At 47.4% G+C, this 15,775-nt stretch overlaps 1 protein-coding gene across 1 annotated transcript in view; it reads right to left on the reverse strand.

Moving 5' to 3' along the window:
- Positions 1–15,775, reverse strand: part of LOC138467391 (zinc finger protein 850-like) — a 333,056-nt gene that overhangs the window by 142,066 nt on the left and 175,215 nt on the right. Inside the window, exon 7 of the mRNA XM_069607344.1 lies at positions 15,479–15,574. Within this exon, the coding sequence (XP_069463445.1) occupies positions 15,479–15,574 (96 nt within the window). The remainder of the gene's footprint in view (positions 1–15,478; positions 15,575–15,775) is intronic.

Here is a 15,775-nt window from a genome sequence, read left to right on the forward strand (position 1 = left end):
CAGCTACGAATTTGTATCGACATGCACCTGCCCAACGTGGCCATAGCGTGTGAAAGGCACATTACCCCGACGGTGGATGAGCTAATCATAGACCTCACTGGTGTCACTGTATTCAGCAAACGACTTAAGATCAGGGTACCACCAAATCTGTTTGGCAAAAGAGTCAAGGTACATCACAAGCTTCTCATCACACCACGGGTTGAGAAGATACCACAGGCTCAACTTTGGAATTTCCTCCGCAGCGGAGGTATTCCAACATGAAATCAGGAAGGTACACCAGGAACTACCAGGAGTCACCAATATACAGTGACGATATACTAGTCTATGGCAAAACAGACAAACAACACAACAAACGACTAGCAGCAATGCTCCAGCGATTGGAGCCTTGATGCCTCTGGGCTGCTAGTGCGGTATATACATTAAAATAAATAAATAAAATAGTGGAGTCTGGGCTGACTCTCCATGAGGGAAAATGCTAACTTGGGAAGTCAACACTAAGTTGAAAAAGGGGTGTCTCCAGGCCCCGGCAAAGTTGCCGACATAAGAAATGCCTGAGCTCCCACCAACATAACTGAAGTCCGAAGCTGCCTACGCATGGCAACGTACTATGGGTCGATTCATCCCCGACCTAGCCACCATTGCCTCTCCACTGCGAGAACTCACTAAGATGAAGTCGACATGGGAATGGAGCGAAGTACACGAGACAGCATTTCAGAAAATAAAAGACTCTTTGTCCAGCGATGCCACTATGGCCTTCTTTGACACGCCAGAGAAAACACAGCTGCTATTCAACGCTAGTCCAGTTGGCCTCGGAGCAGTACTAACACAGACTGATTGGGAGGGAACAATAGTCCCTATCGCCTTTGCCAGCAGGGCGCTCACTCCAACAGAGAGGGACTATGCCCAGATAGAGAAAGAGGCTCTTGCAATTATCTGGGGTTGCCGACATTTTCACATATACATCCTGGGCCACCTGGTGAAAGTACTGACAGACCACAAACCTTTAGTCCCAATCTTCAAAGGGTCGGCATCACACCACCCAGCCAGAATAGAGCGCTCGATGCTCCAACTGTAACAGTTCGATCTGGAAGTACAATATCGAGCAGAAGCTGACAACCCTTCAGAATTCCTGTCACGGCACCCAAGACCTGCTACTGCGACAGAATGCAAAGCAGCAAAAGAGATACAAGAGTATGTGTGCCATATCATCGCGTGTGCCAAGCCAAAAGCAATGAGGCTGGATGAAATAGCATCGGAAACAAACAAGGACACCTGTCTCCAAATCACCAAAGAGGCCACACTGACAGGCAAATGGAAAACCTTTCTCATGGCCGTCGCCCATCGAACACCACAAGCACAAGAGCTAATGCAAGCACTATTTGGGATCAGACATGAGCTGTCTGTCTCCCCAGAAGGCCTAACCATCAAAAGACACCACATCGTAGTACCCTCCAGCCTGCAGGAGAGAGTGTTCCAACTCGTGCACAAATGGCACCAGGAGATCGTGAAGACACAGGCCTTCCTCAAATCACGTGTATGGATGCCACACATCCAGCAGAAAGTCATGGCCCTTGTAGAGACCTGTGCATCATGCCTAGCCACCTGCCAGCCAGGACCACTAGAGCCCATGGCCTGCCCACCCAGAAGTGAATGCAGATGGGACACAGTGAGTGTGGATTTATGCCCAATTGCCAATGAGGCACACCTCTTAGTAGCGGTAGACAAATACACACCGTACTCCCGAGGTCGAACCAGTCAACTCCACTGATGCAGCATCTGTCACAACTGCCCTAGAGAAAATGTTTGCCGCTCACAAGCGACAACGGCCCACCGTTCAGAAGCAAAGAGTTCCAGCGCTTCATTGACAACATAGGAGGCCGACATCACCACATCACACCGTACTGGCCCCAGACCAATGGAGACACAGATATTCATGGCATTCATCAACAAATGCATGCAAATCGCCAAGGACAGAGGACGGCAATGGCTACCAGAACTATACTGGTTCCTCCGGTCGCACCGACATACTCCTCACTTGGCCACAAAAGTGAGCCCCGTAGCCCTGATGTTCGGTGTGCCCATCTAAACAGGGCTTCCCCTATACCACTCCTTGTGCCCCCCGCAAGCAGACGTAGATCGGATGGAACAGAGGAGACAAGAACATACCACAAAAGAAGAACGCACCAGGAGAGCACCACCAAGCCACCTACAAGTAAGGGACACAGCGATGATCAGGAACTGAGTGCCCCCCAGGAAGATGGCACTCCCTTACGAATCACTACCCTGGACCATCACCCATCGAGGCCATGGACTAGTAACTGCATCCCGAGGATCCCGAGGATCAGAGACCGTCACAAGGAACGCGTCCATTTCAGGTGGATACCAAGCACCACCTGGCAAAAGGCTCATGAGGAAGGAGCCCCCACAGGAGCAACCCCCCAACAATGGAACATGCACTCCAGGCGGAAGATCGAAGAGAACCACTGGAGACACCACCAAGACAGAGTGCAGAAGCAGAAGAGACTTTGACAAACCCCACCGGGTCAGCCACCCTGAGGAGAGAAGACGGGGGGGGCGATACTCACTCTGATGGAAACCATTACACCACACTCGGCTCCGGGGGTTCATCCTGAATGTCATTTACCGACGGGCGAGTGCTAGGGAAAACCTGCACCAAAAGTAATGAGACTGTGAAGCCAAAAGTTATATGGAGGAAGCAGCTAACTTTGAAACATGAGCTTGTAGTTATGACTTTTAAGAAAACGTGTTTGTTTGTTATCCAAGTTGGGGAGGGATGTGATGATCACATGACATGTCAGAACATGGCAGCGGGAGACCATGTGATGTAAGTAATAAATGGGAGCCGGAAAGCCCGCAAATGGATTGCCGCTCCGAGACCGGCAGTGGCTGGGTGTGTGTCTCCTTACTTTCCTCCGAAGTGCACCTAGGCCGCCGCGCCTAGCCATTACCCGTTCAGAGCATCACACAACCAACCTCACCCCCACATAATCCATGAACTGCCACCAACCTCACCCCCACATGATCCATGCACTGCCACCAACCTCACCAACACGTGACCCATGCACTGCCTCTAACATCACCACCACGTGATCCACGTACTGCCTCTAACATCACCACCACATGATACATGTGCTGCCTCTAACATCACCACTCCCTCACCTCTTCTACATCCTCCACCCCACACAATCCATGCCCTGCCTCCAACCTCACCCCCATGTGCCCCATGCACTGCCTCTAACATTACCATTACCCCACCGCTTCTGCATCCTCCTCCCCCACACAATCCATGCCCTTACCTCCAACCTCAACCCCATATGATCCATGCTTCCAACATCACCACCATGTGACCCATGCACTCCCTCTAACATCACCAATCCCTTACCTCTTCTGCATAGTCCATGACCTGCCACGTATCTCACCACCACGTGACACATTTACTGCCTCTAACATCACCACCATGTACCCCATGCACTGCCTCTAACATCAACACTCCCACGCCTCTTCTGCATCCTCCATCCACACACAATCCATGCCCTGCCTCAAACATCACCACCGCATGACCCATGCACTTCTTCTAACATCACCACTCATGCACCTCTTCTGCATCCTCTGCCCTCAGACAATTCATGCCCTGCCTCCAGCCTCACCCCTGCATGCTCATATACTGGCTCCAACATCACCCCTCCCACACCACTTCAGCATAACTCCCACACAATCCATGCCCTGCCTCACCACCACACGATCCTTGCACTGTCTCTAACCTCACCACCATGTGACCCATGCATCTCCTCTAACATCACCACTCCCCCACCTCATCTGATTCCTCCACCCCAATGTGATCCATTCACTGCCTCTAACATAACCACTTCCTCACCTCGTCTGCATCCTCCACCCCCACACAATCCATGCTCTACCTCCAACCTCACCACCACATGATCCTTGCACTGTCTCTAACCTCACCACCATGTGACCCATGCATCTCCTCTAACATCACCACTCCCCCAACTCTTTTGCATCCTCCACCCGCACACAATCCAGGCACTCACCTCCAACCTCAACCCACGTGATCCATGCACTACTTCTAACATCACCACCATGTGACCCATGCACTGTCTCTAACATCATCACTCCCTCACCTCTTGTGCACAGTCCATTACCTGGCACTAACCTGACCACCATGTGACCCATGCACTGCCTCTACCATCACCATTCCCGCACCTCTTCTGCATCCTCCACACCAACACAATCCATGCCCTGCCTCCAACCTCACCACCATGCAACCAATCCACTGACTTTAACATCACCACCATGTGCCCAATGCACTGCCTCTAATATCGCCAATCCCACAGCTCTTCTGCATTCTCCACCCCCACACAATCCATGCCCTGCCTCCAACCTCACCACCGCATGACTCATGGTATGACCCATGCACTTCCTCCAACATCATGCCTCCTACACCTCTTCTGCACACTCCACCCCCATGCAATCAGTGCCCTGCCTCACCACCATGTGATCCAAGCACCTCCTCTAACATCACCACTTACCACCTCTTCTGGTTCCTCCACCCCAACATGATCCATGCACTGCCTCTAACATCACCACCACGTGCCCCATGCAGTAGTCCCAGGTAAGTATTCCTCCACACGACCAATCCACTGCCTTTAACATCGCCGCCATGTTCACCATACTCTGCCTCTACCATCACCACTCCCATAGCTCTTCTGCATCCTCCAGCCCCACACAATCCATGCACTTCCTCCAACCTCACCACCGCATGACTCATGGTATGACCCATGCACTTCCTCCAACATCATGCCTCCTACACCTCTTCTGCACACTCCACCCCCATGCAATCAGTGCCCTGCCTCACCACCATGTGATCCAAGCACCTCCTCTAACATCACCACTTCCCACCTCTTCTGGTTCCTCCACCCCAACATGATCCATGCACTGCCTCTAACATCACCACCACAGGCCCCATGCACTGCCTCTAACATCATCACTGCTGCACCTCTTCTGCATCCTCCAACCCCACACAATTCATGTCCTGCCTCCATCCTCACCCCCACACAATCTATGCCCTGCCTTAAACCTCACCCCCATGTGATCCATACACTGCCTCTAACATCATCACCACATTATCCATGCACTACCTCTAACATCACCACTTCTCATCTCTTCTACATCCTCCACCCCCACACCATCCATGACCTGCCACCAACCTCACCACCATGTGAACCACGCACCAACTCTAACATAACCACTACCTCCCCTCTTCTGCATCCTACAACCCCACACAATTCATGCCCTACCTCCAAGCTAACCACCATGTGATTCATGCACTGCCTCTAACATCACCACCATGTGACCCACACACCTCCATTATCACCACTCCTCCACCTCTTCTGCATCCTCCACCCCCACACAATCCATGCCCTCGCCTCCAACCTCAACCAATGTTATCCATGCACTGCTTCTAAGAACACCACCACGTGACCCATGCACTGTCTCTAACATCCCTCCCTCACCTCTTCTGCACATTGCATGACCTACCACTAACCTGACCACCATGTGACCCATGCACTGCCTTTAACATCACCATTCCTGCACCACCTCGGCATCCTCCACACCAACACAATCCATGCCCTGCCTCCAACCTCACCACCATGCAACCAATCCACTGCCTTTAACATCACCACCATGTTCCCAATGCACTGCCTCTAATATTGCCAATCCCACAGCTCTTCTGCATTCTCCACCCCCACACAATCCATGCCCTGCCTCCAACTTCACCCCCAGACATCCATGCCCTGCCTCCAACCTCACTCCCATGTGATTCATACACTGCCTCTAACATCATTACCACATTACCCATGCACTGCCTCTAACATCACCACTTCCCATCTCTTCTGCATCCTCCACCCCCACACAATCAATGACCTGCCACCAACCTCACCACCACGTGATCCATGCACTGCCTCTAACATAACCACTTCCTCAGCTCGTCTGCATTCTCCACCTGCACACAATCCAGGCCCTCACCTCCAACCTCAACCCACGTGATCCATGCATTACTTCTAACATCACCACCATGTGACCCATGCACTGTCTCTAACATCATCACTCCCTCACCTCTTGTGCACAGTTCATGACCTGGCACTAACCTGACCACCATGTGACCCATGCACTGCCTCTAACATCACCATTCCTGCACCACTTCGGCATCCTCCACACCAACACAATCCATGCCCTGCCTCCAACCTCACCACCACATGGCCAATCCACTGCCTTTAACATCACCACCATGTCCCCATGCACTGTCTCTAACATCACCACTTGTTAGGCAGAAACCTGTGCAGTTCCCTTAGGGACCACTGCAAAAGGCTTAAGACTACAGGTGTTGGCAGTAAACCCAATTGGTAGCAGTCTGTACCACCCAGATTTACCGGGTAGCTGTGGCTGAGCAGCCAGACGTCTCTCAAGAAGAGTCAGACAGTATATAGAGTATACAAGATAGGTACCAAAATACAGTACCACAAGTAAATACTGACCAGAGGTATCAAAGTATATAAATATTTATTTAAAGACACACTTAGAAACACTCCAGCACTATTATTATAAGCAAGTTCAAAACACAGTCATTATTAATATATATACATCCCTTATTCCTTATTAGACAAGTCTTAGTTAACACCACTTATTTCCAGACAGAGGTAAGGGCTTAACTAAAGATGGCACTCCAATAAGTTATCAAAAAAGGAGGGAAAAGGCAGAAATTAGAAAGCACACAACACAATACTTTAGAAGCACCCAGCAAGGCAGGAAAGTCAAAGTCTACTGGTGAACAAAAAGTTCAGAGGCCAGGCTCCCTCTTAGAGAGAGTAGAACACCAATGCGCCCAAGATCACACAGTTTAAAAGGCTTGAAAAGTCTTGCAGAGAGTTCAAAAAGGAATTAGTTCAGCTCAGAAAAGTTCAGTTAGCCAGCCTAGGGCCAACCCAAGTGGTAAATTGAGGATTTAAGAGACACCCCACACAGACCGTTGCGAGGGAGGCCAGGCAGACACAGTACCTTGAAAGTGGAGAGAATCCTCCAGCTGGGGCAGTTGTTCCTGGCAGCAGGTGCAAGTCACGGCGTCATCCAGAGGAAGAGATGATCTCGACGTGGAGGAAAGCTGAAGGTCATTGCACTGCCAGGGAAGAAATCAGCCGCAAAGTTCTCCGGTTAAAAGGTACTACCCTTTTATTCGCGGCAGTGATAAAACGTGGCATCCCGGTTGCCAGGGTGCTTGGCACAGGCAAGGCGGCCACGAGATGATCCGGGAAGGCGAAAAGGCGGGCGAACTGGTTATCCCCACCAGTCAAAGGAAGAAGACTCTTCGGGATGAAGATCTCCTCTGTCGTTGGAAGAAGTGGTGAGGCGGTTCAGCAGGGCTCCACCGGTGGTGTCATGGTTGCAGGTCGGCTCAGCTTCTCCCTCTTCGGATTCTTTAGTCCTGTGGTGACGTCTGAAGTTCCAGTCCTCAAAGCCCTGCTTTTATGCAGAAAACCCCCATTCATCAGTTCTAGCTGTCACTCAAACAGGCTAAGTGGTGAGCCGGGCGGCTCACCACTGGGCCAATCACACAAGAGTGCGACTTGGGTTGCCGAGGCAACTCAGTCCAGGGTGCCTAAACCCCCCTCCCACACATCGTGTAGACCCAGACAGAGTGGCACCACTTTTGGAGGCTTATGTGTATAAGCCCGCCAAAAAGTGGAACAAAGGGCTCGACTTTTTAAAACCGAGTACTGGCAAAAAGACCCAACCGGGGAATTAATATTAAATAAATAACCCGGCGGTATCTTTAACATTGCACCAAAAAGTGGTGCGTTTAAGATGAATGGGAAAATTTCATAGTAAATATTCTTAAGGAATATTTCGCGTGGTAACCACTGCCACCAGCCAGAAACTCACGAGGGGGGACTGCACAGTGCCCCCTCGAAAAACAGACCCAGGGGCAATCTAATTACCCCTACCAGTACTTCCACAATATGATGGTTTGTACTGGTTCTGTTCCCAATTTAACACTAGTAAAGTCAATGGTGACTTTACATGCCCTGGGAGACAGTAGTCAGTCCCAGGGTATGGAGTCTATGTTTGGGGGTCACTATGACACCCCTGTGTTACTGCACTGAGGGTGCCGTGTAACATACTTACCAAAAACCACATGAAACCCTATGGAGTAAAGACCCCATAGCCCATAAAACACATTACAAAGTCAAAGGATATCTCAAATCATGTCTAAGAGTGGGAGAAAAAGAGTCTCACTCTTAGCAGGAGAAAAAAATAAACCCCACAAATCCAGCAAAGCTGCTGGGGGACTCACTAGGTTTGGGAAATTAGCCTTAACAGAGAATTCTCCCTAACACTCGCCCCCCCCCACCAGACTAAGGGACAGGAGGATTTAATCCACTCCTGGATGAATCTCATACCTCTAGTCGGTTATAAACACCCTAGAGAGACCATCAGCATTTTGGCGGTGACACCCTGACCTATGTTCTATGGTCAAATCAAAGGTTTTCCTTTGTAAGATAAATGACCTACAAACCATTTGAAGAACATCAGTCTTTTTGAAACTATAGGGGATCTGGTTGACCATGTTACACTCACCTGGCTCCCACAGAGGCGTCAATCTGAACTGGACAACTGCGGTCTCCACCAATATGACACGTAGCGCCGAGATGGCGGACTGGACTGACCCACCTGGCCGGTAGGAATATTCTTCTGCAAATGGAGAAAGGGGATTAACCACCCGTGGAGTTGAGCGTAAATCCCCCCACCCCCGATGTTCTCCCCACAGATCACCTTTGATGTCCCCTCTTATAGTCTCACCTGATGGTTTGAAAAGATGAGCTCTCCATCCTGCATTGAGCGCAGGGGCGCATTGATAACCAGTTGCTTCACTGGCTTGAAGGAATTGGTGAGTTCCAGAACAATATTGACTCCAAAAAGTATGTAGTTCGTAAGAGTTCACATGTCTGACTTTCACTCTTGTCCGATTCCTTGCAGTTTGCAGCTTGACCCCAGCGAAGAGTTCCTTGTGGTAGCTGACGACGTTCAGGTAAGGATTTGGCTTATCCTACACAGTTCTTCAATAAAATAAGGCCAGAATGTAACCTGTTGCTTGCTCCCTTATTCAGGTGTGGAGAAAAAATATGAGGTTCGGGGAATAATGCCTCCGGCGGTAAAAATTAGGTAAGTCTATTGTGGAGAGAAGAGTTCCCCTTGTTTGTCCCTTTGTCTCACCTTGTTGTCCTTTTATTCCCCTTAGGGGCCGGGGTACGGCGAGGATGCAATGGAGACTGCGCCGACCAATGAAGAGGAATAGTACCCCCGGCGGTAATCAGGTAAGTCTATGGGCATAGTTACTATTGCCTCTGTTTATTCCCTTGGCTCACCTTTGCTGTTCTTGTGTTCCCCTTAGGTGCCAGAGTGCGGCGGGAACGTGCAGAAGGATGCGGTGGGTCGTGAGGATGCTGCAAAGGGCGGTGAGTTCAGCATGGTGCTGCAGCAGGCGAGGCAGCGTGTGTAAAATGCTTCTTTCTTCTAGCTTGAAGGTGCAGTGGATCCGGAATTCAGGTAAGGATCGAAGGTTTTGCTCTTATTCTAACCTCTTCTCCTTCTGTTCCTCCCTTTTTCTAGGAGCTGCAGACTCGAGGCGGGCGTGGCAGAAGACTGGATGCAGGCTTGCAGACACGGTGAGCGTTACGCTGCTGGATGCAGAATAACGCGAAGCGTGTGCTGCTCTTCGGGCACGGTTTAAATAGCCTCCAAAGTAGTCCCAGGTAAGTATTACTCTTCAGCCCCACCCGATTAAAAAATAGTCTTTAGGTAAAATAGTCCCTTCCAAGCCTCATTTGGCTTGGAGCTCTGCAGCATGGTCTGTATCAGGTAAGCTTGCAGCATGGTCTGCATCAGGTAAATTCTACTCTATGAGCCTGGCGCCTATGGCGCCAGGACTGATTCTCCATATGAGCGTGGCGCCATAGGCGCCAGGACCGCACCCAAACAGCCCCTAGCATGGGGTTTTTGGGCTTGCTCAAAATAACTTGATGCCTGCTTCCGGGGTTGCTGGACCTGGTCTGGGTCCCCGGGGGTAGGCATCATGACAGCACTCCCCCACAAGGCCCCTCCTAAAGTCGTTCTTCCCCGTGGTTTTGGTTTGTCTGGGAAATTTCGGTGGAATCTTTTCACCAATCGAGGTGCATGCACGTGGTCACTAGGTTCCCAAGACCTTTCCTGTGGTCCGTAACCTTTCCAGTCAATTAAATAAAAAAGTTTTGACTTCACCATCTTGGAGTCCAGGATGTTCTTAACTTCAAATTCGGGTTCCCCGTCTATAAGGATGGGGTCTGGTGGCTTGGTTAGTCTTGTCCCTGGTTGCACTGGCTTCAAAAGTGACACATGAAAGACGGGGTGAACTTGCATATTAGCAGGTAAGTCCAACTTGACGGCCACCGGGTTGATAATGGCCTTAATAGAGTAAGGTCGCAAATATCTAGGGTTAAAGGTCCGCGTTCCCTTGAGAGGTATGTGTTTTGTGGCCAACCATACTTGGTCCCCTATCTGGCACTGTGGAGTATCACTTCTGTGCCGATCAGCTTCTTTCTTATATTTCTCCTTCGCCTGTTATAAATGTGCAGTTGCCTCCTTAAAGGCTTGTGTAATCGTAGCGTGTAGATGGTCCACTGCGGGCATTTCTAAGTGTTGGGGTGAGTCAAGGTCTGAGGTTCGAGGGTGGTGCCCATATAGGGTATAAAAGGGGCTTTGTCCAGTTCCAGAATGTACTGAATTATTGTATGCATATTCGGTGATCCAAAGAATGTTCTTCCAATTACTCTCAGTCTGATGTAACATACAACTGTCATGCTGAGAACCTGGTGTCTGCAGAAGCTGCTGAACCCCCGACAATCCACCCAAAATGTGGCACTCTGAGCTGACATAAATATAGCTGCTCAGTTTACCTCACTTTCAGGGGAAAGGGGGAAGGGACAAAGAAACAAACACCAGGCTGGAAGCTATCAACTCGCTGGTTCTTCACCTGTAGTTAAAACACAAACATGCAAAATTCCTCATTACTCATTGATCACTATACTAACCTTTAACTCTAAATCCATAATCAAAATAGTTTAAAATCCATACCTGGTTCTTCTCTACAGAATGCCCAGAGAAGTGAAAAGCAGACAAGACTTCCTTACTTGGGGACCAGAATCTTATAGAAAACTCAGCCTTTTCCTTAGGTCCATGAGTGTAAATTAACTTTGTAGTTGTAGTTAGTCTGTTCAAATCAAGATTCTTGAACTAGGTCTTCAAGTAAGATTAATGAAGTTCTTTTTTGTTCTGGTATTGGCTTTTAATATTTTCTTTGTTGAAAGTCTTTTTCTCTAGACGAATTAAACTTGCGCTGAAATCTTCACGTGGAAAGCCAGAAACCGCGGGAAGAAAAAAAATCACGCGCTTCTTCTCCAAATCGCGGGAAACACGCACATGCGTAAAAAACGCTCTCGCGCTATAGTCCAAGACGCGATAAAAATTACACGCTCTATCCTCCAAGTCGCAGGAAACACGCACACGCGCTGACGCCTCAATTCGCGGTAAACGCACTCGCGCTAATGTCCAAGACGCATAAAAATTACACGCGCTTTCCTCCAAGTCGCGGGAAACTCACACACGCGCTGACGCCTCAATTCGCGGGTAAATCGCACTCGCGCTGATGTCCAAGACGCGATAAAAATGACACACGCTTTTATCCAAGTCGCGGAAAACACGCACTTGCGCTGGCAACTCAATTCGCGGGTAAACGCACTCGCGCTAATGTCCAACTTACGAATTGATAAAGTACACGCGCAACATTCACACGCGCTTATATTATCTTGCGGAAAAAAACCTTGCGTAAATGAACAGTATCCGCGAGTCCAAAGTACACGCTCGCGCTTCACTCTCACACGCAGAGACACACGCGCGGGTAAAAAATAACGGACAAAAAACTCTCGCGCTAGTTTGATTTAACTTGTAGCGATAAAAACAAACGTATGCGCTTCAATCTTTTTGATACAGATTTGATTTCAGTCTCATAGATAAATATAACCTTTTTACACGTTCAACAAATCTGGAAAGTCACTTATCTTGAAAAAGACTGGAAAACTTCTTTCCTCAGAAGTTTCTGACTCCTGTCCTGTGTCTCCACCAAACTCCAAACATGACTCCTGTTTCTTATTCAGATCTTCCGCTCTACCGCTAGAAACTTGTCACCCTTGACAAAGTTAAGCAGGAGCAACCAGGCACACAACCTCTCAGCTGGGCTAGGACGATGAAAGGCAGTTTAGAATGTTCATTGTCCTCCCTATAAACAATCTCCAGCCAATCAGAATTTTGACTGAGAACCTCCATCTTGGCTTGGGGCATTCTCCATAGACTGCAATGAAGGTTAAGGGCAAAATTGGCTGTATAAAAATATAACCCATAATAACTTCCTAAAACCTTTCTAAACTAAATATGTGTCTCCCCTGACCCAATGTAAGTGAGAATATGATACTGTATGTAAAGAATATGTCCCTCCAACCTGACAGTACCTGACAGTACCCCCCCTCCTAACGCCCAGTCCCTGGGCCACTCTTCAATGGAAATTTTTTATGGAATCTTTCTACCAAACGAGGAGCATGTACATCACTAGCTTTTTCCCAAGTGCGCTCTTCTGGACCAAAGCCCTCCCAATCAACCAGATACTGTAGCCTTCCTCTTACTCTTCTAGAGTCCAGAATTCTTTTAACCAGAAATTCTTCGGAAGCATCTTCCTCAATCACAACTGCCGAAGGAGTAGGAGTTAATCTAGTTCCTTTAACCACAGGTTTTAACAAACTAACATGGAAAGTTGGATGAGTTTTCATATGCCTGGGTAATTTAAGACGAACAGCCACTGGATTAATCACCTTTTCAACAACAAACGGTCCTACGAAACGAGGACAAAACTTATTTCTTCCTTTAATTCTCAAAAACTTGGTTGATAACCACACCAAATCTCCCTCACTATATCGAGGACTAATCTTCCTTTTACGATCAGCAAACTCTTTGTATTTTTGTTTACTCTCCACCAACACCCCTTTTGCCTTTTCCAAATTTCTTTTCATACTTTCTAGTCTTCTTTCGACTTCTGGGTTTCTAGAATCATTATTAATCTCAATACTAAGAAAACGCGGATGAAAACCTCGTCCCAAATAAAACGGAGACATAGAGGTGGCATCCTTACTACAGTTGTTATATGCGAATTCTGCAACCCACAACAAATCTACCCATTCCTCACCTGTCTGCAGATAACACCTCAAATATTTATTCAACTCCTGATTTATCCTTTCTACCTGCCCATTGGTTTCTGGATGGTAACCTGATGATAAGCATACTTCCACTCCCAATCTCTTACAAAAAGCTCTCCAAAACTTAGAAATAAATTGAGAACCTCTATCTGAGATGACCTGACTGGGAATTCCATGTAATCTTACCACTTCTTGCAAGAAACTATGAGCTAAACCATCAGCGGTAACCTCTCCCTTCATTGGAATGAAATGTGCTTCTTTGGTGAGTAAATCAACTACAACCAATACCGAAGTACAACCCTTATCTTGTGGAAGATATGTGATGAAATCTAAAGACACTGAGTACCAAGGCCGCGGTGGAACTGGTAACGGCTCCAATAACCCAGAAGGCTTTCCGATGAGATTCTTAGATCTGGCACAAACTTCACAGGTCTTAACAAAATTGAGGGTATCTTGTCGAATTCGTTCCCACCAAAAATGTCTTCTGATCAACTCGAGAGTCTTCCGATACCCTGGATGTCCTGCCAAGACTGATTCGTGACATTCCTTCAACATTTTTTCTCTAAGTTCAATTAATGGTAAGTAAAGTCTGTCATCTAAATAAGGTAAACCATCTTTAATTTTGCGAGCTGGATCCAAACGAACCCAATCTTCAAGTTGTGTCTCCGAAATGGATTCCCTTACTTTTTTGAAGATTTCGTTCTCCTTTTCAACCCCAGCTAGAACAAAACGTTCTGGAGCGATCAATGGAAGAGGCTCACAAACCGACTTAACCTCACTTTCAGGAAACTGCCGAGACAGAGCATCTGCCTTTTTATTTTGATTACCTGGCTTAAATGTAACTATAAAGTCATAATCCGCAAAAAATAATGACCACCTAAGTTGTCGAGGTGTCAGAGTTTTTGCTGTCTTCAAAAAGAGTAAATTTCGGTGGTCAGTTAATACTGTCACACTGTGACGTGCTCCTTTTAAAAAATGTTGCCATTCCTCAAATGCTGCTTTGATAGCAAGAAGCTCTCGGTCTGAAATGGTGTAATTTTCCTCTGCAGGTGAAAATCTCTTAGAAAAGTAAGCCACTGGATGCAATTGTCCTGTAACATTATGCCTCTGAGACAACACAGCTCCCATTGCCACATTGGAAGCATCAGCCTCTACAAAAAATGGTTTGGAAGTATCAGGATGAATCAAAATAGGAGAGGTAATGAATTTCTCCTTCAAAATATGAAAAGCCTCATCAGCCTTAGCTTCCCAAACAAATGGAACTCCTTTTATTAAAAGTCGAGTAATTGGAGCTACTAAACTGGAAAAGCCTTCAATGAATCTTCGGTAAAAATTGGCAAATCCCAAAAAGCTCTGGATCTCCTTCACCTTAGTTGGAGTAGGCCAATCTCGAACAGCTTCTACCTTTTTAGGATTCATTTCCAGACCACAAGGAGTAATCACAAATCCTAAAAATTCTACCGAATCCGTATGGAACTGACTCTTTTCCAATTTAGCGAAAAGATTATTCTCTCTCAATTTCCTCAAGACCTGTCGAACATGAATTTTGTGTTTCTCCAAATTCTGTGAAAAAATCAAAATGTCGTCAATATAGACGATAACAAAAACATCAAGAAATTCCCGAAGAACCTCATCGATAAAAAATTGAAAAGCCGCCGGGGCATTGCAAAGACCGAAAGGCATCACTTGGTACTCGTACAGGCCAAATCTGGTTTTAAATGCCGTCTTCCACTCATCCCCCTCCTGGACCCTTACAAGATGATAAGCTCCACGTAAATCCAACTTAGAAAATATGGTTGCACCTTGAATTTGATTTAACATTTCTGAAATGAGAGGGAGAGGATACCGATTCTTTACTGTCATTCTATTTACTGCCCTGTAATCTATACAAGTTCTAAGAGAACCATCAGCCTTAGGCACAAAGAACAATGGCGAGGCTGCCGGCGATTGAGAGTGCCGAATAAATCCCTTAGCCAAATTTTCCTTTAAATATTCTTTCAAATAATCATTCTCTTTTTCAGTTAAAGCATAAACCCTACTGCTTGGCAAAATAGCTCCAGGCTCCAACTCTATCTTGCAGTCAAAAGGCCTATGAGGAGGCAACTCACCAGCTTCCTTTTCATCAAAAACATCCCAAAAATCCTGATAACAAGTTGGTAGTTCTCCCACAACTGCTCCAATGTCAAAACCTATTGCCCCTCTTTCTGCAAGCGAGAATGAAACGGAATTCACAATTTTTTCTTTCTCTTCAAAAGATTTTCCTGAAAGACAATGTTCCTGACAAAAGGTTGATTCTAAAGATACAATTCTTGCACTCCAATCTATTCTGGGATTATGAAGTGTAAGCCAGGGCATACCCCAAATAATTTTCAAGATTGGAGCATCAATTAACTCAAAAGAGATAT

The sequence above is a fragment of the Ambystoma mexicanum genome, chromosome 4q (genome assembly GCF_040938575.1).
Source record: "Ambystoma mexicanum isolate Mex_15411 chromosome 4q, UKY_AmexF1_1, whole genome shotgun sequence".
Lineage (NCBI taxonomy): Eukaryota > Metazoa > Chordata > Amphibia > Caudata > Ambystomatidae > Ambystoma > Ambystoma mexicanum.